This window comes from Saccopteryx bilineata, chromosome 2 (assembly GCF_036850765.1).
Source record: "Saccopteryx bilineata isolate mSacBil1 chromosome 2, mSacBil1_pri_phased_curated, whole genome shotgun sequence".
Classification (NCBI taxonomy): Eukaryota; Metazoa; Chordata; class Mammalia; order Chiroptera; family Emballonuridae; genus Saccopteryx; species Saccopteryx bilineata.
In genome coordinates, this window is record NC_089491.1 from 295960624 (window position 1) to 295987402 (window position 26779).

Below are 26779 nucleotides of genomic sequence, written 5' to 3' on the forward strand. Positions count from 1 at the left end.
TGAAAGGCATCTGTAATCATTGACCCAAATATTGACAACTCATACTCATTTTAGTTCTAGTTGTGTTCTAGAACTAGAACTAGATATTAATAAACAATTCTCATCCCTTACAACCTTTCTCCCAGGAAAATAAGACACCCTGCTTTGCCTAAGATATTATTCTGGCATAATTAACATCCCCTTTCACCCTCAAGATTTGAGCAACACATTATATAGTCTATACTGGAGAGCCCTCAAAAATATAAACACCACACGTGTTTTTACCAGGTTAACCATCACTCATTTTTCAGCTGTTCTGTACATGATACGATTTGGAGGGCCTTCACTAGCCTTATCATTCCTGCTTCTAAATACAAACCAGTTTATTTATAACCCAAGAGCCCTAATGCTTAAATTCCTTGTTGCATATACATTAATGAAAGATTTTCTAATCCCAATTAAAGAACAAAAAGTCACTTATTGCCTGACCAGGCGGTGGCACAGTGCATAAAGCGTCGAACTGGGATGCGGAGGGCCCAGGTTCGAGACCCCAAAGTCGCCAACTTGAGCGCAAGTTCATCTGGTTTGAGCAAAAAGCTCGCCAGCTTGGACCCAAGGTCACTGGCTAGCGACCTTGGTCTGCAGTAGCCCCACAGACAAGGCACATATGAGAAAGCAATCAACAAGCAACTAAGGTGTCACAATGAAAAACTAATGATTGATGCTTCTCATCTCTCTGTTCCTGTCTGTCTATCTCTATCTATCCCTCTCTCTGACTCTCTCTCTGTCACTGTAGGAAAAAAAAAAAAAAAGTCACTTATTTACCTCTGAATACTAGACCAAGATACAGCTATGGAATGATTGTCCATCTGGGTAAAAACACCCAAGTGTCCTGAACAGTGGTACTAGACAGCTGTCTCACATTAAACCAGTAGGTGTCACTCTATATATAATATAGTATTTAAAGTTAATCTTAAGTTTCAATCCATTCATTAAGTATTTAATTTAGCACCCATTATGTGCCAGCCATGATTCTAAGTGCTAAATAGAGGTGAACAGGAAAGTCACAATCCTGTTCTCAAGAGCTTAAGGTCTAGATATTAATGAACAAATCTGCTTTATCTATTTTCTATATAAAAGTTTATAAACTCCTGTCCTAGTGAAATTTTATTTTCCAAAGTTAATAAACAATAACACTCAAAATAACTCATATAGAACAAACACTGTAATGAGACTGAGTCAGAGAAGCTGTTCTGTACAGGCTTTCTAGCCATTTGAATTTATTCAACATTTCTCTTCCAAACTTCAAATCTGTAAAACCCAAATTTTAGATATTCCTCAGTACAATGGATATTTATCTTAAAAACAATTCAAATTTTTAAAAATCTACATATTCACGATCATGCTAAATAGAGACTATGTTACAAAATTTAAAAGATGAAAGATGATTTGCAAAGCTTATTTGACTCCCATACATATTTCCTTATCTCTACTTAGAAAAGTTAAATGTCACCTTCTAAACACCAAATTCACTTCCCAGGTTAACAGAGTAAAGACACTAACAAATTATGCCTCATCAAAGACTTCAGGAATTCCTCCACTGTCAAAAGTCGTTAGTTGAATAAATCAGGACTTCAAGGTGACTTACTCATAATTAGAGCATAGTAATGAAAGGACACACTTGGTCACAATAAACAGATCTAAGAGAGGGAGCAGACACTGTACATCAAAAAAAAAATGTATTTGCCCGCACAGAAATCCAAGAACCCGGGAACTATTCAATTCCTACTTTGCTTCTCTGTACTCTCAAACTGAATGTTCTCCACACTGGAAAAGCTAGAGAAAACATGGTTAAGGCATCATTTCAGGCTACAAAGTCCTATTGCTTAGAATTAAGTTCAAAATTGTCATATAAAGGTATCTGAGAAAAACAGTGTAAGAATTTAGTAAGAGACTGACAGCTGCATGTAATATCCAAGCTAACGTTCCTTTAGGAACACCTAAAGTATGAATTACTGTCTAAATTACCTGAGATACACTCCTTATCGTTCAATTTAGCATGGACTCCCATGCATCCTTCAGAACACAAGAAGTACTTAGTAAACAGTAAGTTAAAATTACCACCAAGGTGCTTCATAAAAAACAGTTATTGTAAAAAAGATATAAAACTAATTTATACCTTAATATTAACTAAGGCACTTTCATTGACTTTGAAAGGTTAAAGTAGTGGTTGATCAAATATATTTAAAACACAGGTCATTGTGTATGATTTTTAAATTATACTTCTAAACTCTTTAAAAGACTGTTAATCTTTGGCATATCTGAGATGTCACCAAATTGAGGGGAACTCAATGGCAGATATCTCTGTTTTCTTAGCATTTTTATTTCCCCAAAAAAGTGTGTGTGTGTGTGTGTGTGTGTGTGTGTGTGTGTGTATGTGTGTGTAGGAGAGTTAAATGTATTAGGAAAAGCATAGCTTTTGAAGTCACAATGATACAGTTTTTAATTCCAACACTACCCTAGTTAGCTATGTGATCTTTGGGCAAGTTACTTAACCTATTTTAAACATCACTTTGCGCCCTGGCCGGTTGGCTCAGCGGTAGAGCGTCGGCCTAGCGTGCGGAGGACCCGGGTTCGATCCCGGCCAGGGCACATAGGAGAAGCGCCCATTTGCTTCTCCACCCCTCCGCCGCGCTTTCCTCTCTGTCTCTCTCTTCCCCTCCCGCAGCCAAGGCTCCATTGGAGCAAAGATGGCCCGGGCGCTGGGCATGGCTCTGTGGCCTCTGCCTCAGGCGCTAGAGTGGCTCTGGTCGCAATATGGCGACGCCCAGGATGGGCAGAGCACCGGGGGGCAGAGCACCGCCCCTGGTGGGCGTGCCGGGTGGATCCCGGTCGGGCGCATGCGGGAGTCTGTCTGACTGTCTCTCCCTGTTTCCAGCTTCAGAAAAATGAAAAAAAAAACAAAAAAAAAAAACATAAACATCACTTTGCCACCAAGATGCAAATAACAGAGTTGTGAGAAAGATTTAATAGGTTGTTTAATATAAAATGCCTAATATATGGTCCGACACCTAGTAGGTGCGCAATAAATAGTAGTAATTGGAAGAACGCCATTTTTCTATTTGACTATTAGATTGACTATATTTGTCATTGCTAAACAACTAGACTCCCAAGTTTCTGTAACTAACACAAAGTATATCTTTATCTTGCTTTAACAGGTTTAAAAAACCAAACCCCTTCTCGACTGAATGCCAACAAATACGCTTCTTCTCCTTTAGCTCCAATATATTTTGCATGACCTTATATGAATTGCTTAGATGAAAGCTTTTTCTCTTCTGCTTTTGTTATTTTAAAGTGCAGATGCATTTGAGTCATTTTCTCCTTTTGTTTCATATCCTTAAGATCCAAAGCTTCAAAGACATAATGTCAGCATGCAGTCGATTTATGACTGAACTCTTGAAGAGGCACTGAAGAATTACCTTGTCAATCACCCCAAGGACTCTGAAGGCCTTCAGCTCCTCGGCAGGGCTCCTTAGGTTCCAAGGGGGCCTTGAACTTAGTGATCCTGGAGGCTAATGGAAGATATCAAAGATTACACATCAATCAGGGAGGTACTTGAAGGAAGACTGCCTGCTGAAGCAAATGCCAGGCCAAAGGAAGCTAAATTTATCATAAATCAGAGAATGGGAAGATGAAAGAAGTTTCTGTTTGTCTGTAATGTAAAATAAAAAAAAAATAATACAATCAAAAATAAAGAAAATCAAAAGAAAAAGCAACGAAAAGTTGCAAGTAAATAAATCATAACATTGAAAAAGTTTAAAAAGAAAAATTAATGAGCAGCTGGATAGTTTTCAGTGTAACAATTCAGGTTCAGAACTGTAGTTGCAACTATAATAAAACTCTGTAACAAATGAGTAATTGAGTCAACAATCAATCACAGTCTTATATTTATCCCAGACAGCTCAAAAGTAATTTAGCACAGAGAACTAAAATACAGTATAATAATAAACTGTAGGGAGTGAGGGAACACAAGTCATTCTCTCTCATCATGAAACTATAGTCTATTAATGTTACTTTATAAATATACAGTACATATTTTAAGAGGGATTGGCAGGTTCAAATTCAACCAGAAGAACTGCCAATAATAGTGAAAAATTAAGACACTCCACCATCTAACCAATAATTATTAAAACTAAGCTTGTTTAACCTAGAAAAGAGATGATTTACAGGAGAAAGAAAGAAATTTAAATATTTGAACATCCACAATGTGGAAAAATTAGTCCATTAGCTACAAAAATGTCCAAAAAGATCAGTGAACACAGAAAGGCATATTTCAATACAACTCACAGTAAAAGAATAATCCTAGCTTCTCATCCATTGATGTTAGTTTTTCCCTACCAGTAAAGACATTAGACTAGATACACTCCAAAGACATCTCTATTTGGCATTTTTAACCAGAAAGCAATACTATCTGGATCCTTATACTAAAGAGGTGATGCTGCAAAGGATAACTGGAGACCCAAAGCTTTACTTTATTATAACCTCAAAGCAGACCTTTTGGTTGTCAGACACCTATTAGACCAACTAGGAAACACATTTCCCCCAGGAGTGGAAGAAAAATATCCTGGTTAATCAAATGTCATGATTAACAGTTACTGAGACACCATTTTTGGTACTTCAAGTCCTCGTGCAGACCAACATTGCCAGACAGGAAGCTGCTTAAGAACAGGAAGTGCATCTTATTCATCTTTACATTCACTGCCTTGCGTGCTAGTTGAATGGAGATGGGAAGAACAGAAAAGAGAGAGGAAGGACAAAGAGAGGAATGAAACAAGAGAGGGGAGACTGTATAGATAAATTCAGTGTCATTCGCAAACAGAAAAATTCACTTGTGAAATGCAACTTCAATATGCCTGAAAAAATGTTTGATTTAAGAGAGAAGGCTACTTTTTAAAAACACTTAACTTGAAGATGTTGGTGATAACAGCAACTGGACTGGATAATAATTGTTTTAAATGAATTTAATTTATACTTTTAGGATATGTTTCAAAAATATTTATTTAATATTTCATGAGGTGCTGGGCTAGACGACGTTAAAATAAACAAAACAGATATAACTCTGCCTCCCTAAAAGCTTAAAATCTAAGGAGAATATTTAAGGATACAAAAACATTTAGCAATGTATTTTAATAGACATATAATAGAAACAGTCTCTTCTTTCAGAATTCAAATCATTTCAACTTTATCTTTTATCCTGCCCTGAGTGGGGTACTTATAAGAAATTATTATAATCCCAATTTTACAGATAAAGTAAGGGAAGCTCAGAATGGTTGAGTGTTTGTGGTCAGAAAGAGCAGTGGAAGACCTTGGTCTAGACCAGGGGTCTCAAACTCATGGCCCGCGGGCCGCATGCGGCCCGCCAAACAATTTTGTGCGGCCCGCAGACTAATCCACGAAGTTCAAGATATTTTGGATAAAATTAAGTAAGCCTAGGGGCCTACTTGTATTTTTCATTTCTCTAGCATCCTAGCTAGATATTAGCTTAGTTAACAGCAGTTGTGATGCGAACTACAGTTTCTGGTCGTTTTGTGACACTGAGTAAACTGCATGTACGATTGTGCTTGTTGTACTGATTTTTTTTTGTTTTCAACTGCAGTGAGAAAAGTGTTGCGTAACAGTTGCCTTTTGTAGACCTAGTGTGGCCCACCGAACGGCTGTGATCTTGCTCTGCGGCCCACATGCTGAGTTGAGTTTGAGACCCCTGGTCTAGATAGACTCTATTGCACGCAGTCTTCCTTAATACAGTCTGGCAATTATAAATTCATTTTCCCTGTTCCATTATCAAGAAAAAAATAAGTGCCTGGCCAGGCGGTGGCACAGTGAATAGAGCGTTGAACTGGGATGCGGAGGACCCAGGATTGAAACACCAAGGTCGCCAGAATGAGTGTGGGTTCATCTGGTTTTAGCAGGCTCACCAGCTTGAGCCCAAGGTCGCTGACTTGAGCAAGGGGTCACTCGGTCTGCTGTAGCCCCCTGGTCAAGGCACATATGAGAAAGCAATCAATGAACAATTAAGGTGCCACAACGAAGAATTGATACCTCTCATCTCTCTTCCTTCTAGTCTATCTGTCCCTATCTGTCCCTCTCTCTCTCTCTGTCAAAAAGAAAAAAGAAAGAAAAGAAAAAAATAAGAACTGCTTGTAATTTTGGTGAAAGAAATGTTGAGAAAAATTTATAGGGGAAAAAGAGTACTTTATGTGATAATATAGCCATTACATTAATCTTTGAAAATATAACCAAGTGTGTCTAACATCCCTATCTCTTACATGTACTTTCTTATTCATTGACGTCATTGGATCTATCAGTTTCCAAAAGAAAGTTAACAATTCCCTTTAGCAACCTCAACAGCACAGATAGCAAGCTACAAAATCACTACTGCACCTTTCAATAAATTATTACTGTATGCCCACTATGTGCTATGAGAGCTAAAAAGGATATACCGTATTTCCCCATGTATAAGAGGCACTTTTTCTAAAAAATATGGGGTCTAAAAACTGGGTGCGTCTTATACAGTAGTTATATTTTTTACTTGCATTTCTCACTTTTTTGCACTTGTTTTTGCGCTCATTGTTGAAGACAGTGATTCATCATCAGACACAGACGAGGACAAGCTAATGGATAAGAGTTTTGACAGTGATGAAGAGTTGTATAAATTTTATGATGAATAAAACTTGAGTTCAACAACTTTATGTAATACTTTTTTTTTCAAATTTCAGGCCCCAAGATTAAGGTAAGTCTTATACATGGGATCATCTTATACATGGAGAAATATGGTACATCATCAAAAGGCAGAGTCATTAGCTTCAAAAAGTCTACAGTTTTGTTTTTTTTTGTTTTTGTTTTTTGTATTTTTCTGAAGCTGGAAACGGGGAGAGACAGTCAGACAGACTCCTGCATGCGCCCGACCGGGATCCACCCGGCACGCCCACCAGGGGCGATGCTCTGCCCCTCCGGTGCGTGGCTCTGCCACAACCAGAGCCACTCTAGCGCCTGGGGCAGAGGCCAAGGAGCCATCCCCAGCGTCCGGGCCATCTTTGCTCCAATGGAGCCTTGGCTGCGGGAGGGGAAGAGAGAGACAGAGAGGAAGGAGGGGGTGGGGGTGGGGAAGCAAATGGGCGCTTCTCCTATATGCCCTGGCCGGGAATCGAACCCGGGTCCCCCACACGCCAGGCCGACGCTCTACCGCTGAGCCAACCGGCCAGGGCTAAAAAGTCTACAGTTTATCTGAGGAGATAAGCCAAATACATGAAACATTAAATAACATTAAAACTTTTTTTCAAAATACAATAAAATAGAGGCAGGTCACTAGTTGGTATATGATAAACTGGTCACAGAAAGAAATAAAAATAAGGTGATTTTAAATGCTATATAGAAATTAGGAAAACGATATTAGAAATAGGATTGGAAGGAAACTGTTCTGGCTGGGGGCAAAAATGGTCATATTGTAGAAAAGAGGAAAATAAAATTACACACTTAGAGTCAGTCAGTTCTCACAGGCCTTGAATGCCAGGAAGAACAGTCTAAACTATATTCTCCAGTGTCTGGAAAACAAATTTTTGTACAAGAAACAACCCAACGAAAACAGTGGTTTCATAAGGTTACTTTTGCAAAGACGGGAATGGTGAAATTGTAATGGGGAAAGACCAAAGGTAAAGTGATCATTAAAGTTCTCTTTCTACTTTAACCATCTATAAAAGTTTAAGATCAAAGAAGTGAACAAAGAAAGATCATGAAATAAAATCATCAATAAAAAATCCTATTAATATATTTCTTATATGCAGCATTTAAATTGGGTAGAATCCCTATAGATCTAGTCCTTTTGTCAGATGGCAAAACGAAACATAAATCCACAGAATTTTAAGAACAGAAAGAGACAAAGATCAAGTCCAACATTCTCTCTCTTTTTTTTTTTTTAGAAAACTGAGAAGCAGCAAGGTGAAGCAATTTGTTAAAATGGTGACAAAACTAGGTGATATGATAAGAGGTAATTAAATCTTACTTATATAAAAATGCATCCCATTGTTTGGGGAAATTTCAGCCAATGTTATGGAATGGAGCAATCAATATATTTATAGGCAACACAGCTGATTTCCTTAATAAATAAATAAATAAAATTTTCACTTATATGTATTAGCTACTGTAGCAGAGGATGCCTAGAGATAAGTAGCAGTTGTATTCATCTATAACAAAATTAAATACAGAGGTCAGGGAAGGGGAGAGGGAAGAATATTGATGACTCAATCTTCAAAACCGAAGACAGCACAGTACCTATCACCCAAACGCGCAAGCCCATGACAGACATTTCTGTTAATCCCACACTCGGTCTCACAGAACAGTGCTCACGGGCAGCCTCCCCCTGTGGATTAGACTAGCACACCAGTAAAACCTACTTACTATTTCTGTTCTACACTCTCTAAATGGCTAGTGAAGCTTACCTTTGTTTTTGTTTTATGGATTTTTTTTATTGCTATTTATCCTGCCTACAATCTTTTTCACTTGATGTTACTCCCTGTTCTCAATGTGATCTATATCTATTCTTACCAGTCTGTTAGAGCAATACTTCTCAAACATGAATGTGTATGCACACCACCTGAGGACCTTGTTAAAATGGAGATTCCGATTCACTCAGGCTGGGGGGACCTGAAGTTTCTGCGGTTCCAGCAAGGTCCCAGGTGATGTGATGCTAATGGCCCGGCAACCACAGTGACGTGGTGTTAGCTATTCCTCCTTAAATAACCTGAGTAAGTCACCACTACTTCAGAGGAAATATGTAATCGGGGCAAATGGAGAACACTCTGAGAACTTACCCAGCACCTACACTCCAAACCTGATAACTACCGTATTCCCCCATGTATAAGACACTCCCATGTATATATAAGATGCTCCTCAATTTGGGGCCCTGAAATTTGGAAAAAAAAAAAGTATTACATAAAGTTATTGAACTCAAGTTTTATTCATCATAGAATTCATACAACTCATTACTGTCAAAACTCCCATCCATCAGCTTGTCCTCTTCTGTGTCTGATGACGAATCACTGTCTTCAGCAATGAGCACAAAATACAGCATGAAAAAGTGGCAAATTCAAGTAAAAAAACTACAACCACTGTATAAGACACACCCTGTTTTTAGACCCCAAATTTTTCAAAAAGGGGTGCATCTTATACATGTGGAAATATGGTAATTACACTAGTTTCTGAACTTGGCTTCATCTGTAGATTTTTGGCTTTGCCAAGACTTTCATTAGGAACCTATTAATCCTCAATACCCAGGCTCCTAGGCCTCTCTTAGGTCACATTCAAGCATGACCTGAACTGCAGTCCTCTTACTGCTCTGGGACACCCCTGCCTGCCAGCTCTGCCCCACCCATGTCTAACCAAGGGTGATACAGTACTCATTTACGAATATTGTTTTCTAAAGGATTGAGAAATACTAATAATACCAACAAGCAACATGCACAACAGAAAACTATTCTCAATATTATTATAGCTAAAAATAGCAAAAAACTATGTCCAGTCTTTTCCAGGAAAATCCTCTTTTGATATTAATATTTAAATCAGTCAAAATCATCTACAATTTAATTTCTAAAAGTTTAAAAATCTGTCTCCTTCAGTTAGGACTTCACCTTTACTTCAGAGATTATTTCTTTTTTTCTGAAACCTGCTGTTTTCTTGGGGCCTTTCAGTAATGAAGGAATAAAAGAAGGGGAGGGGAGGGGAGGGGAGGGGAGGGGAGGGGAGGGGAGGGGAGGGGAGGGGAGGGGAGGGGAGGGGAGGGAAGGGAAGGGAAGGGAAGGGAAGGGAAGGGAAGGGAAGGGAAGGGAAGGGAAGGGAAGGGAAGGGAAGGGAAGGGAAGGGAAGGGAAGGGAAGGGAAGGGAAGGGAAGGGAAGGGAAGGGAAGGGAAGGGAAGACAGTAGAAAAGTGATTTGCTACTTGCTATCCTTTTTTTGAAACGGATATTACCATCAATGCTGGGAAATTTAGAATGTCTATATTTGCCACCCAAGAGTCTCATAAATAAATGCAATAAAGCCACAGCTTAAACCATCACAGAAGGCTCAGGTGGAGTGAGTCACGACCTACACTGCACCCAAGGGAAAACCGTAGTCAACACAACATTTCAAACCAAAGAGGATCCTTTACATTCTTAATCAACCAGCCTAGAAAAAAACATGTTTGCACATGGATTCAAAAGAGAAATAAATGCTTTGCACAGAATTTAAGAGCTAAGAGGGCCTTAGAAATTATTTATACTAGTCCTCTCACTGTGTTGTTCATTGAAACTGACATCCAAAGAAAGTTAATGGAGAGAAATAATAAATTTACCAGGATAATTTAAAACCTCTAGAAGACATATAAGTTAAATTTTAGATAAGAAAATAATCAAGCATGTCCCTGACCTAAACAAAGGCTGGGTTTAATAAAATAAAATATAAAAAGAAAATAAAAAGCAATCACTTACCATAAAAGAAAAACATCTTGCTCTAAAAAGAAAAATTCTTCTCTACTCTTCTTGCCTAAAAACTGAGAAAAGTCCTAGTGTATATCAAATCTGGTACCCTCTTTACCCTTTCTGATACAAGTTTCCATTATTCTACCTGGTTCTTACCTGCCTCTCTTTTATTTCCTCAATTATGTACATACTTTGGGTCTTCAATTATACTACAGGGTTTGCAAAAGCAGAGACTGTCATCAATTTCTGTATAACTCCAAAATTTATCTAGTTTGCTTTTCTATATACACAGAGTCTTAACAGATGCTTAGTGAATTAATATATAACCTGATATAATCACCTTTCATATACTGTATCTCTTTAATTTTATTTTCATTAAAAACTATGCTTGCCTGACCAAGCGGTGGCACAGTGGATAGAGCGTCGGACTGGGATGAGGAAGACCCAGGTTCGAGACTCCGTGGTCGCCAGCTTGAGCGCAGGCTCATCTGGTTTGAGCAGGGCTCACCAGCTTGGACCCAAGGTTGCTGGCTCGAGCAAGGGGTTGCTCTGTCTGCTGAAGGCCCGCAATCAAGGCACATATGAGAAAGCATTCAATGAACAACTAAGGTGTTGCAACGCACAACGAAAAATTAATGATTGATGCTTCTCATCTCTCCATTCCTGTCTGTCTGTCCCTGTCTATCCCTCTCTCTGACTCTCTCTCTCTCTCTCTCTGTCTCAAAATTTTTTTTTAAATAAGCAGGTTTAAAAAAAAACTATGTTTGAAGGGAAATTCTGACTGATATACTTCATGGTTCCTTTCTCCAAGTCAAAAGCTATACAGCAAACTTTATATATTTATTTTCCTAGTAAATTATTGCTCATGAAAGTGATTATGAGGAAATGTAACAGGAAATGCATATGTAGGGAGTTTAAGTAAGTACAGGTAGAATATTCAAAGTTAATGTGAACAGAAAGAACAGAATACTAGTAATTTTGACCCCTAAAACTTTTAGAATATTTATACACAATATGGATTTAATAAAGCAAGTAAGTTCATATAGACCCATCATATTTAACATTTTTTACCAATTCCCTTAAAAACAGAATTGAGAATGTACACATCAGAATGGCACACCTGGGGGATTGCCAACCCCATAGACAATAAGAATTGAATTCAAAGTAATCTTTAGATAAATATTTCATTTTAAAAAGATAAAATTTAAGGCTGACCAGGTATTGGCACATTGGATAGAGCTTTGGCCAGGGATGTTAAGGACCCAGGTTCGAAACCCCAAGGCTGCAGCTTGAGCACGGGCTCATCAGGCTTGAGCACGGGCTCACCAGCTTGAGCATGGCGTCGCTGACTTGAGTGTGGGATCACAGACATGACCCCATAGCCACTGGCTTGAGCCCACGATCGCTGGCTTGAGCAAGGGGTCACTGATTCAGTTGGAGCCCCATGGTCAAGGCACGTATGAGAAAGCAATGAACAACTATGGTGCCACAACTATGAGTTGATGCTTCTCATCTCTTTCCCTTCCTGTCTGTCCTATCCCTATAAAATTCAAGAGTGAAGAGGTAAAGGAATTAAACAATTCAATTAAAACAATGATAAAAAATAGAAAAAGATGGGCAAACAACACAGAAGAGAAGAATCACAATAATTAACAATCTAAAAATGAGTCAACACATTAGAAAGTCACAAAAGTATATTTCTTCCAAGATAGGGTATAATTTTTTTGTTCCAAAGTTCCAACACTTAACAGAAAATCCACACTAATAAGTATACTCTTAATAACTGAGTGGATTAAAAAGTCACACAGAAAATAAAAAGGGCTCAGAAAATCAGCAACAAAATGTTTTAATGATCCAATGAATAAAAAGTTAAAACATTATATGATTTTCAAAAGGTATATAAAGCATAAAAAATATAAGAAGAAAGTTTATAAAGCAGTATACAAGGGGAGGAGAAAAATAAAGCCAAAACTTATTAGTCCAGTCTTACAAGCTTGGCTTATAGGCTGGTCTATTTACGAGGTGGGCACATGATTTGTAATTAAGTGTATGTGGATGGCCATTTTTGAATCATTTTCTTAAACTCAATCCTAACAAGAACCCAGCAAAGAATTACTATGATCCTCATATTCAGATATAGCAACTGAAGATAAGAGGTGGTTAAGTATCTTTTCCAATCTTCCATGGCTTCAAATGACAGAGTTGAGATCGAAACAAGCCTTCCTGCCTCTTACACCAATTAAGAAAATACTTTCTCCCATCTGTAGAAGACATGATTCTTAAATTGCATTTAAAAAAAATGCTTTTGGTTTAATAGATATAAAGAAAAAAAGGTTGCAAGTTCAACCCCCGGTCAGGGCACATACAAGAATCAACCAATGAATGCATAAATAAGTGGAACAACAAATCGATGCTTTTCTCTCTTTCTAATCAATAAATAAATTTTTTAAATATATAGAAATGAGACTTTTTTCAGAAATGGGCCACATCTGACAGATACAATATAAAAACAATAATAATAAACTGCAATGTTCCTAATGTTTCAAGTATTCTCCTGCTTATGAGAAAACTGAGAGTAGCCCCAAATAATCTAAACACCCCTGTTAGAATTATACCTTTATAATTCTAGGTGATCAAGAGCAGCTATTTGTAGGACTTATGATTAAATGATTAGTTTTAGTATGAATCAATAAAAATGTACCAGAATTGTATGAGAATCCTAATTTAACTTTAAAAATTCAAGTGAAATTTGGTATAAATTCGATAGTAGGGGTAAAGCAAGAGACGAAGGGCCAAGGACGAGAAGGAGAGAACAAGTCCCACTTGATTCCACTGTTGATGGTTGGCTTTAATGCTTTTCTTTCCACCAATAACTTAAGAAAATTGTTGATAAAATCCTAAAGATCATAATTCTCAAACACTTTAATTAGAAATAAAGCTGAGAGACAGGACAGCAAAAATGGCCAAAGAAAATACAAATGAAACATAAGACATACCTGAGCCACATCATCAAACTGAGGTTTTCTATAGAAGCTGGAGAGTCTCTCTGCTCGCATGAGGTACTCAGCTGTTCTTCTCTTCACAGCTTCCCGCCGGGTAGGGCTTGACTCTCCTAAAAGGAGAAAATTAACAATCTGAAAATGAGTCAGCACATATCTTATTTAAAACATATTCAAGACCTGGCCCGTTGGCTCAGCGGTAGAGCATCAGTCCAGCATGTAGAAGTCCCAGGTTCAATTACCGGCCAAGGCACACAGAAGAAGTACCCATCTGCTTCTCCACTCCTCCCCCTCTCCTTCCTCTCTGTCTCTCTCTTCCCCTCCCACAGCCAAGGCTCCACTGGAGAAAAGTTGGCCTGGGCGCTGAGGATGGCTCTATAGCCTCTGCCTCAGGTGATAGAATGGCTCCGGCCACAATGAAGCAACACCCTAGATGGGCAGAGCATCATCCCCTGGTGGGCATGCCAGGTGGATCCTGGTTGGGCGCATGCAGGATCTGTCTGACTGTGTCCTTGCTTCTAACTTTGGAAAAATACAAAAATTCATTATGTTAGAACAAATCACAAGTATATTATTCCCAAACTGAAATATAATTTCTTTGTTCCAAAGGTCTAACACTTAACAGAAAATCCTTAGGACATGGGAAAAATAAACAAATTTCTTTTATTAAAGTGAACTGAGCCCTGGCCGGTTGGCTCAGCGGTAGAGCGTCAGCCTAGCGTGCAGAGGACCCAGGTTCGATTCCCAGCCAGGGCACACAGGAGAAGCGCCCATCTGCTTCTCCACCCCCCCCCCCTCCTTCCTCTCTGTCTCTCTCTTCCCCTCCCGCAGCCAAGGCTCCATTGCAGCAAAGATGGCCCGGGCGCTGGGGATGGCTCTGTGGCCTCTGCCTCAGGCGCTAGAGTGGCTCTGGTCGCAACATGGCGACGCCCAGGATGGGCAGAGCATCACCCCTGGTGGGTGTGCCGGGTGGATCCCGGTCGGGCGCATGCGGGAGTCTGTCTGACTGTCTCTCCCTGTTTCCAGCTTCAGAAAAATGAAAAAAAAAAAAAAAAAGTGAACTGAATCTGAAGATTAACTTCCTGTTACCCAATGCACCACTTGTTCACATTTCTAACTAAAAAGAAGAGAGATTCAACACTGGAAGGGGCATCAAAGTTATTAATCAGCAAGTTCTTAATATTTTTTATTTTTCAATTACAGTATTTTTCAATTATATTAGTTTTAATGTACAGTATAGCAGTTAAATGTTAAATAGTTTATAAAGTGATTCCCCCCCCCAATAAATCTATTGTAGTATCCACCTGACACCATATATATTACAAAATTACTGACTAAATTCTTTATACTGTACATTTCCAAGCAAGGTCTAAATAATACCTACATGAATTTTACTTATCCAAATTCTGAAATTCTCCTGTTGAGATATAGAGAATTTAATATATTTTATAGGAGTTGATGTATAAGAAATGTAGTTTAGAAAGTTCTGCAGATAAAAGACAAGCCTAATCCGGATAGTTAACTCAACAAATAGTATTCAGTCAATAGATGTTTAATAAGAGCTATGACATGTACGGTATATGACATTCTGCAAAAGTACCACTTAACTGAAGAATAAAAATTTCTAGGTTAACTGTCAATTCACTCTAATTGAGTTTTATAAGCTTCATGGTCTTTTCATTAACAACAAATTATCACTCACCTTACAAGTGAAAACAAGATTGTGATTGAAAACCCTGTAACATATAATTAGGTAAAAGTGACAAGTCATTTATTTACCCTCTCTGACTGTTTCTCTAAACAAAAGGTATTTAAAGTGTCTTCCAAAGAACTCAAGACCTCAAATAAGAGGTGGCCCAACCCATGCAGTACTGGGCTCTCTCCTCTCCAAAGCAGGATGATCCTATGCTTTTATTCATTTGATATGGTACTTGGCAGTGAACATTTCATGGCTGAAACTCAAAAACTTTGAGAACCACTGTACTATATATGATCTCTAAGGTTCCTTTCTTAAATACTTCATACTACTTATGACTCATTTTTATCAAAGCATTTAACACACAGTACTGTTTTTATAACTGACCCTATACATCTTCTGAATGATTGGATGAAATCAATCAAAAAGCAAGTATCATACAGGGGGAAGTACTCTGAATCACATTCCAGAAAACCTGGTTATCTGAATTTGGGCTCTGCCTCTCAGTCACGCGACGGGTGATAAATCATCTCAACTCTCTGAACCTCTTCCTCAATCCCTAAAATGGAAATATATACCTCAAATGACTGTGGAGATGAAAGGAAATAACAAAAGGTACTACAACAGAGACAAAAATATAGAAAGCACTAAATTTTAAGGTTTTCATTCTTAATCTTTTTCTCAGAACCAAATCCTACAAGATAATGTTACCTGGTATGCTGAACTCAAATAAACTGAATTATAATAAAGCAGAAATTTTTCCCAAAAAGACAGCTAGTGGAAAAAACTCTTCTTAGTTTTGCCTGGAACAGCATCTTCTACGTCTTCTGGGAAATGCCCCTTTCTCCTCCCCTCGCGATTCCTCCTCCTCTCCACTCCCCACCTCTGCTACCAACCCTCACCAACAAGGTTGGAACGAAAGCTGCTATCTTGTTTCAAATTTCAGTCTCTCTAGTAGGCACTGGGCCAGTCAGACCCTCTCTTCTGTTACTGACACTGGCAGTAAGAGTGGGAACTGCCAGCAGCCAAAATTTCCACCAACGCACAAAAAGCCAACCTGAAAGAAGGAACCTGACAGAGAGAAGCAGACAGGAAAGGCAAAAATTAGAAACCCTAGTGTGACTGGGCTCCCTGATTTCCACGGGACCTGCCTTCCTGCCACTGTTCGTGGAAGGGAGTCCAAATGTAGATTCTGTCACTGGGAAACCAAAGAACCCTGACGAAACGTGGACCTCAAAGAAAAACCGCAATAAAGTTGTTATTGTATGTAATTTTGTTCAACAATTTCCCTTTCACAGCTCTCCTTTATGAGAAATTCACAAATACAGCAAGTCTTGGTGAGGGGAGAATTTTTCTATTGCTTTTTAACTGTGGAACAATCTATTATCTCTCCAACATCTGAAACCTCAGTTAAAGTATCAGTATGCTCCCTGCCTGTCCTTAAAACTTACTTAGTAATTTCTAAATCCAAGCTTTCTCTTTTCCTCAGTTGAAAAATGAATATAATCTATGAAAATCACCTAAATATAACATTTTGAGGATAAAGTTTACCACATAAAAAAAGGAACATTCCGTGTTTCTACCACTACCAGCCCTTTGGTTTTGAGTTTGCTGCTTACAGACTCTACTATTCCCATTAGCATTAGCTCTTCTCGTTTCAGGACATGCTAAGCCCTAATCTAAATCTCCATTTAGAATTTTTTATTCCTTTTGGGGTTCAATTCTAACAAACTGTGGCAATTTAGTTTCTTCATTCGGTGTGAAAAGCTTTAATAAAACTTCAAAATTCTGCTTTATTCAAAGATATCAACTTGTCTCCCAAAATAATTTGAAAGTCAAAAATGCCCAAGATTATGAAACATCTAGAGTTAAAGCCATATTTTGTAATCAAATCACTGTTTTTTAAACTTTTGGTACCTCTGCTGCTTTCTAGGCAATCTCCATAGGAACTGAGAAGCAAGAACCGGAAGCCAGAAGCTGAACTGGACTCTGGCTGACAAGAGTGAGTCCACTTCCAGGAAAACTAGGAAGTGATAGAAATACTGGAAAACTTTTGAAATGTTACCTTAACCATACATACTATGACACCTTTCTTACCAGCCCTTCAAAATAGGTCACAACCACTGCAGATCAACAGCGGCGGTCCAGGATGACAACCGCCTCTTACAGATTTGTGCCGCCGGATACTTCCTGAGGCTTGTGAGTACTGCGCTAGAAATAAATAATCTATAGATATCTGGATATATAGATATCTGGATAATTCTGATAGTATTATAGAAAAATGTGACTTGAAACAGATTTTTAATTGATTAAAAATTTTTAATCGACTCTAACCTTCTTAATTTCTTAATTTTCATTTTAAAACACACACAGCCGATAGGGATTATTTTTCAAGGAAAACTAGGTTATCTGGAATTCATATCTTAATCCCATATTAGGCCATCTGGCTATTATTTCTTCAGTAATATATCCATGTAGACCCTTAATAAATGCTCTTAAAAATGGATACCTATTTTATATTTTATCTAAAGATAAACCACAACCTCCAATAAATTTCTCTACATGTCTGTTAATCATTCAGATATAGCAAAAATTTTCACCGGGCGTTGGCACCCATAAGAGAAAGACTACTCCCATTACATACTAACTTTTCTGGCAAAAAGTTCTGGCGTGCCGTAGAAGATGTCATATGTGTCAACCTGTAGTTCTCTATACAGTACCAATTTCTGATCAGGAGTGAGGACTCATAGAGGGTGATTACAAAGTGTTATCTGTAAAAAGAACAGAATGTAGCTAAACAAAAGAAAAAGTTTCAAGTCATCACGGAAATTTTTAGAAACACTGGCTTGCCTATCCTGCATGTCTGAGCACCAAGTCTGACTTACGTTTCTAAGAGAAGTTATATAGAAGGCGTAGTCTACTATATAATCTACCTGAGAAGCCATCACCATTCAGCGCTCCTTCACGGTATCAAGTTCTACTTTCAAGAGCTACATTACCTCCCTTTAACAACTAAAGAAAACTAAGGCTCGGGTATATAAAATGCCTTTCTCAATTACAAAGTGAATATAAGAACCTAAACCAAAACCAGGTTTTATGACACCACACTTCCGGTAACTAAATTTGAATGAGATTCTTCTACCGTTACTGAGCAGAACAACAACAGAAGTACAGAGCTCAGGACAAGTCCAGGTGAGCAGGGAAACAAAGATGAAGAGATACATACAAGGAGTTGAGACAGGAGCCTATCAGACGACATAGCAGAGTGGGATGAGAGAAGAGGAGAGACTGGAGATGACAGCGTAGCTCACGGGCCAATGAGAGCTACACAGAGGTGTAAATCTCAGAAAGAGATTGGGCTTTCAGAGAAACACTGGTCTCTCAAACATCCTTGTTACCCAAGGATTTCATTGTAAAACAAAGGCCTTTGCTCACTTACCCACAAAAAAAGCAAAAGGGCATTTTTATTCATGGAACTAATGAAAATCAGTTTCACAATTAGAATAAAAGGTAGGTCTTCTAATTTTGTTTTTCTACCGTTAGTCATCATTGGTTCAACAAAAGAAAAGTAATGCTGGACAAAGAAATGGATATGTTAGACCTCTTAAATGACAGTATGTGTACATCCGTATTTCATGAAAATTTTTAGAAATTTTTAAGAGTATTTTGACTATACTTAACTTTCGCCACCTGCACAGAATTTAATCTTCATATAACACTCTACTTAGTCACATCTTGTCTTTTCATCTGCAGTTCTCTACTCCACAAACACTCTCCAACAAGTTCTCTGCCGCTGCTTGGTCAACATGCTGAGTTTCATTCACATTTACCACTTTAGAAAGAACATCCAATCAATCTGGTTTTGCTGGAGTGAGTTTTTGTTTGTTGGTGCTTCCTTCTTTTTATTTTTTTTACAACTTCAGTCACATAAAAGAATATGCCTGGTTGAGATGGCCTTGGTAGTTATATTTTTTTAAGTGCTGATTTCTTATATTTAATGGCATTTTGTTCTTTTCAGGTAGAGCCTACCATTTCTGTCTTATGCTAAGTGTTCTGATAACAAAAGGCAACCTTGAAAGAACAGTAATTTATTGTTCTACATGTCTACCACAACTCTGGAGCCACGAGCCTTTCTGTGTACAACACGAACCCGGTCAGTCAGGAAATCTGCTTCCCATTTGCATTTAACCAACCACCTATAAATGTTTTCACAAAACCAAGTTATATGACCTCTACAAGTTCAAAGAGTCACCAAAGAATAGTAAAAGCAAAAGTCACAATAAAATTCATAACCACGCATTGCTTCAATTATGATTGCTTTCAATGTTGTTTAGCAGTTTTTGTACCTCCAATGATTCTGAAAGAAAACACACCATCAGATCGAGTATTAGATACCCACAGAGACAGCCTTCTCTTAGATTCAACCGCTTCGTACTGCTCCTTAACCTCTTTTTGTTTTGCAATTTTAAAGAATACCCCCAAAAATCATTCAATCTCTTCAAAACAACACTGTAACAATAATCTCTTATCAATAAACTAAATAATCTTTTACGTGTCCCTTATGCTCTAATCAAATAGCTTCTAAAAGATAAAAAGATTTTTTAAAGTTAGAGATATAATGAAGAAAAGGGGAATAAAGAATTAAAACTAAGGAGCTAAAATTTTACTTCATGATATAAAATATAAAATCTCTCCATAAACTGAAGAAATGTTCTCTGCCATACTGGTAAATATGGGAAGCACCCAACTCCCGCAAAGGCTTTTGATCATTCTTTCACTGGCTGGAAGAGACACATCTTAAGAGAAAGAGCAAGTCTATGGAAGACTGCAAATCCAACCATTGTTTTTCTTGCCGTCATGATACTGATCATATATTTTTCCTTTGAGGTGATGTAAAATGATCAACAAAATCTCTGATTATAAGCAGTTAATTTTTCTTATTACTAAAAGTTTCATAGACTCCTTTACCACATCTCTACCTTAAAAATTAAATTGACTTAGTGGATGCCAGAATTAGAACAGACTCCATCCCATCTTCCTTCAGATTGATTTAACATGAAGATATACATCTATCTCTATATTTAAGCAATTCAAAGAATGTGTCAAACAATACTCCCAGAGTAGCCCATTTCTGGATAACAAAAAAAAAAAAAAAAAAAAAAAGTCCCCCCAGCAACTGGCTTTCTTTAAGTAAGCCACCAGAGTGCAAAGTGCTCCACACCACTATTCCTTCCCCTTTCAGGAGAGTCACCTCATATTGTTACTGAGCAGCTATCATGTTCCAGACATATAGTCATCTCAATGTTGTCATGGAACGTTACACATAGAAGACCTTCGGTAAAATTTTATTAAACAAATGAATGGGAAACTAGAATAATTTTGCACCAATATTACCTGGTCTGATAACAGTGCCTTCATACCTACAGATGCTCCGATTGCCTCTTTCCATAACTTAGTGCCTTTCCCTGACTGAAATAATAGTTACACAAAATGCATGTCAGAAAATGTGTGTAATTGCCGTCTTTATCATTTGTGTAGCAGGTGAAATGCACATAAAAGGAATATAGAGAAATATAGTATATAAGTGGCATGGTTGGACAAAAAGGAAAATCTAGATTTTGATTTAATTTTATGAAAAATCGTCAGAACAGTTTCAATGAGGAAAATACAGCACAGATGTTATAAGTAATTAAAAAATCATTGGGTAAAACAGAGTGAAGTCTACAAACTCTCTTTTTATTGTTTGACAATTACAATTTTGGAAAATGTGTTTCTTAACAGTTAGTAGAAATACAGTATGTTTGCACAATGACCTGGTTATTTTTCAAACAAAACACATTTTAAGACCACTAACGGCAACACAATAAGTTTAAGAAGAAAAGCATTTTTACATTTTCAAAACTTCCTAAAAGAGAATACACACCCTGAACTTCTGTACAATTTACACAATACTCAATGTTTAATTAATTAAAATACAATTCAAGCTATAAGTTATACAAAACCTTGTAATTACAAAATAATGATTAACTTTCTCAAAGTGCCTTATAACTGTTACAGCAATGATCTTCCACTTAGGGGTTTTTAGTTCTGTTTGGTTTATCCTACAGTGCTCCCTGATAACTAACTACATTTCTTCTGGTCAGAATCATGGTTTTTTCAGCAATCACAGGGATTAAACTGACCCCCTCATTTTAATGTTTTTCAACTGTGCTGCTAAACACCGATGACATAGCCCATCTAATAAAAAACCCTTCAAGAATCCTCATCTATCTCTGCTTTTGCTACAGAGCAGCTGTGCCTCACGCAGATTCACATGAATGAAAATATTTAGATGAGAAACCACCCACTTAGTTTATTTTCCATATGACTTTCCTGTAATTATTTTGTAAACTGTTCACACAACAATACATAAAAACATCTGCAAAAACAGGTAATTAATGTGTCAAGCCAAACTAATGCATTTTTTATGGTGTCCATGCTTCGTCAACTGTAATTATAACTCTTTTTTAAGCAAATGATGATGTGTTTGTTGCAATGTGCAAGTGGTTATTTTAGATGCTCTGTTTACTGTTCATACAATCTGAATATAAAACTCCACAGCTACTTTCCCCCACACAGCAGTGCTTTACCTAACCTTTTGCAAAAGCAAGAAAGTGGTTCTCTTTTCCAAGCTACATTTTGTAGTAAACATTTTTGGCATTAAACATGAAACTCTCAACATAAAAGCTGACACCAAAATAGCCAACAATTCAAGAAACATATGCCGGCAAATGATTCAGCCAGACTCTTCCTTCAGTTGTAATCCTGCAGGAACTACAGCAAATACTGTATCGCCCCATGTATAAGACGTTCTCATGTATAAGACGTTTAATTCTGGGGCCCGAAATTGGAAAAAAAAATGTATTACATAAAGTTATTGAACTCAAGTTTTATCCATCACAAAATTCATACAATTTCTCATCTGCACAAAAAAGCAAGAAATGCAAGTAAAAAATCTATAACCACTGTATAAAGATGCACAAAATTTTTAGATCCCAATTATTTTGGAAAACGATGTGTCTTATACATGGGGAAATATAGTAAGCCAATCAGCTGTAGTGTGCTAAAACAGAGTATAAGTTTAAAAGGTTCAGAGATTCACTACTGTCTCTAACATATAACATCCATTCCATCTAAATCCACCAAACATATATCTTTGACATAAAACTAACAAATAAAAAACCAAGTCGTGCCCAAAATAGTTTCACAATTACATTTATCCTGCTTGAGTTCTAACTACATCAAAAATCATTATAATTATTACTATCTTTATTATATAATAATATTGCATACTAATAATTGTCCTCAAATGGGCATTCCTGAAGGCCCAAAATATGTGATTGCTAAAGTTCTGTTTCCAAAGCTAACAAAATCTAAAATTAAGGAAAAAGCTCAACCCTGTAATATTTTTATGGGGTCCTTTCTCTTTCTAAAAGAGGCAATTTTTAGAACATCTATGGTGATAACCTGCAGTAGAGAAAAACCTTGTAAAAAAAAACTTCTAGCCTGACCAGGCGGTGGCGCAGAGTGTCGGACTGAGAAGTGGAGGACCCAGGTTCTAGACCCCGAGGTCGCCAGCTTGAGCGTGGGCTTATCTAGTTTGAGCAAAGCTCACCAGCTTGGACCCAAGGTTGCTGGCTTGAGCAAGGGGTTACTCGATCTGCTGTAGCCCCCCCGGTCAAGGCACATATGAGAAAGCAATCAATGAACAACTAAGGTGTCGCAACAAAAAACTAATGATGCTTCTTGTCATTTCTGTCTGTCTGTCCCTGTCTGTCCTCTCTGTCTCTCTCTCTGTTTGTCTGTCCCTGTCTGACCTTCTCTCTGTCTCTCCATTCCTGTCTGTCTGATCCTGTCTGTCCTTCTCTCTGTCTCTCTCTGTTTCTGTAAAAAAAGGGAAAAAAAATTCCAGAAAGTAAGTAAATTCCACTAAATCTTCTTAGACATAGTGTAGAATTAGCCCTTCCACGTCTAAGTTTATAGAACTCCTTATTTTGATACAAATATTTCCAAACTCCATTCTACCCCTGAACATTAGCCACTGTGATGTGCTACAGGTGCTTAATCAGACTGGGTTATGCTACAGGTGTCTGCCTATCCTCATCTTGTCCCCAAAAGGAGTATGAGAAAATATTAAAGGAAAGCAAATGATAGCTTCCCAGACACCATGCTTGTGTTTTAGATCAAATTTAGAGAATTTGGGGTTCGGTCTAATCAAAACAGAACAAAGCCCTAGTTCCAAACATGCCGGAATAAGAAATACATGACCAAGACAGAAGTTTATTAAAGCCAGAAACCAAACTCAGGCTCAGAGTAGCAAGAGGTCTCTATACTGAGTCTCACTATTTATATAGCTACAAATATACATGTAATAATGCATATAATTTGGCCATTTCAAATGGCTGAATTCTACACATTGTCAGTCCTGCAGGACAAATATACTGATGTCCGTGTGGAGTAGTGATACACCAGAAGGCAGACATTTAAACTTATTTGATTTTTCAGAAGCTACCTTAATTCACTATGCATACTTTAGAATTCAACTTATCACCTCCTCCAGAAGCCATCCCTATAAGCCTTCTTCCTCCTGCTCAAGTGCCCATTTATATGTATTATAGAACCATTCTCATTCAGAAATGGTTACAGAGAATATACCATGTAACAGACACTATGCCAGAAGATACAATAATGAGAAAATGCCCAACCTCCAAGGACATTACAAGTAAATAAACACACATGCATTCAACAAATAATTGCACAAATGATTATTTCATTGTTATATAAGTACTTAAAACAGCGTGCAGTGACAACAAAGTTCAGGAAATCTATTGGGGTCTGAATGGAGTTGAGGAAAGGCTTCCTGGAAGAAATGTCCCTGACGGTGAGACCTGATGAACAAGGAGGAGGTAGCAACTGAGAAGCACAGCAAAGCACTCGAACAGAGCACAGCGCAAGTGAATGTTCTAACATGAGGAGGACCCCGGTGCCTTCCAGGAGGTAAAAGAAGGCCACTGGGGCTACAGAAGAACAAGTGAAAAGGAGTAGTTCAAGATGAGACTGGAGTGGGATGCAGAAGCCATTCACTGTAGACTGTTAATATCTTTAAATTTCATCCTCAAAGCAATGGGTTTAATGCAAGAAAGTGACACAACTGGACTCCATTTTCAAAAAAATTACTCAGGCTATTGGAAGAGAAAGAATGGATTAGACCCAAGCAAGAGCAAAAGCAGAAACACCAACTATAGAGTTGTTACAGAAGTGATCATGGAAACTGACTACAGGCATACAACAAATTGAGAGATATTTAAAAAAAAAAATACTGAACTGCAGTAAGAGAAACATGAATGCTTTAACATGAAGCTACCTGGCACAATGCAACAGTAGATGTGAGGATCAGCAGCCTTCTTGCTCCTGGAGGGAGCCAGCCTGGTTTGGGTGTCCGTTAACCCTTTGAGGAGTGAGTTTTCTTCATGATCGCTGACTCCCGGGAGTGAGTTTTTTTTCAAAAAATGAAATTAGTTCCAGTTTTATTAACTTAAAATCATGTTTGTTTCATAACCAATTTATGGAAACAAGAAAAACATACATTTGCCTTTTTTTAATGTTGCCTTACACATTTTTTAAATAAATTGATCATACTCTGGATGGTCAGGAGGCATGAGGTCATACATGAACATTTGTACTACTCAAAGAGTTAAAAAAACTCCATGCCATTGAAATCAACAGTAATCAATGACAAACAATAGACAAAAAATTTTAACAGGGAAAACTGGGAAACAAGATAGTCATAGTAGTCACGACGACAAAAACTACTCAGAGACCAGATGAAATGCACCGAAGGATCAAGGAGAGGCAATAGCCCTGGTCAGCAGACAGGAGGACTGAAGCCCTGTCCCCGGCCTTACTCAGATATTAGCAAGTCCAAATAACTCAAGGGAGCAGAAAGAAGAAGCTTTCAGGGGTGAAGTAAAGGACAAGGAATATGCTGACTCCTAATCTCTGTTCTGAGAGCCTAAACATTTTCTTGTTGCTAAATCTTATCCTGCTGTGTGCTGTTTCCAGCATGCACTGTTTCCAGTACGGATCAGAGAGGCCCCTGGCCTCTCATCTGCTCAGGGCTTTCGCCCTAGGGCACCTCACTGACTCCAATTGTTATCCTAACTCTGCAGGTTTTCACAGCATGTTTCCACACATAGTGTGCTATAATAAGCTCCCATGATATTCTTTGGGATCTCAAAAGTTACACATGTGCACAAAACAGATAATAGAGAGTTGCAACTATCCAGTCATTCCTAGTGAATGGGAGGTCTTACATAAACAGAAAGTAAAAGCCAGGGCAGACTTGTAAAATGCCTGAATTTTGAATGCTCTAACCCAGTGGTTTTTAATCTTTTTACACCTGAGGACCAGTGAAAACAGGAGAATTATTTTGGGGACCACTAAGGCAGAAATCACCCTGAGCATAAGTAAATTCAACTAAAATCACTGGGTCTATAATCTTCATAAAACATCAAGGTAAATTCTTCTGCAGACCTATACAAAATTTCTGGCAAACCAATCCACAGACCAGAGGTTGAAGAACACTGCCCTAACCCACACAGACACTCTCAGCAAATGACAGAAACCTCACTGACTAATGCAGCGTAAGCCCAATATCTAAACAATCATTGGCCAAGGGGGTGGGTAGACTCTAGAGTTGCTATATTATCTACAATGTCAAAATATTCAACAAAAAAATACAAGACATACAAAGAAACAGAAAACATATGGCACATAAACGGAAATAAATGCAGTCACTAAAAACTATCTCTGAGGGGCTCATCTATAAATCTTGGAAAACACTTCAAAACAACTATTATGAATATGTCCAAAGTACTAAAAAAAAACCATGTTTAAAAAATTTTTAAGTACAAAGACAATGAATCATCAAATAGACATTAACAATAAAACACAGAAATTGTAAGAGAATTAAATAGAAATTTTGCAGTTAAAAAGTAACCAATAGCACAGAGTTGACAGAAAAAAGAAATCAGCAAATTTGAAGATAGATGAGTAGAGATTATCCAGTCTGAATAAAATTAAATAAAGGTGGGAGAGTGGAGAACCAGACCCAGACACATACACTAACATAAACATAATGCAGTCCAAGAAATAAAAGGGGGGACAGAAAATAATTTTAAATAATAGCTGAAAACTTCCCAAATATGATAATTTTTATCTACATATCCCAAAAGGTCATCAAATACCAAGTACACAACAAACACTGAGAAGGGTAAACTTGCACAGGGAACAAATGGACAGCTGTCAGAGGGAAGGGGGAAGAGGGGACTGAATTAAAGAAGGTAAAGGGATTAGACAAAAAATATATGTCCTTAACACATAGATACAGACAACAGAGGCACTAGCCAGAGGGAAGGGGGGGAATGGAGGTAGGGGAGGAGGGCTAAGAGGGGAGTGAGGGAATGAGGGAATGGGAGATGGGGGTGTAAAGAGATTTTGCTTGGGGCTGGAGGGGGTGGGGCATGATGTGGTGGGTAGATGGTGTCATATTGACT

The 26779-nt window shown here is 37.9% G+C and overlaps 1 protein-coding gene across 4 annotated transcripts in view; it reads right to left on the minus strand.

The window, feature by feature from the left end:
* The window catches only part of RPS6KC1 (ribosomal protein S6 kinase C1), a 174452-nt gene that overhangs the window by 62181 nt on the left and 85492 nt on the right, over window positions 1-26779 (minus strand). For 3 of the 4 annotated variants that reach the window (XM_066261385.1, XM_066261382.1, XM_066261384.1), the window contains 2 exons: window positions 13487-13602; window positions 3459-3551 (listed from right to left, as the gene is read on the minus strand). In XM_066261385.1, coding sequence (XP_066117482.1) covers window positions 3459-3551; window positions 13487-13602 — 209 coding nt within the window. The remainder of the gene's footprint in view (window positions 1-3458; window positions 3552-13486; window positions 13603-26779) is intronic. The other variant, XM_066261383.1, reaches the window with a different exon arrangement.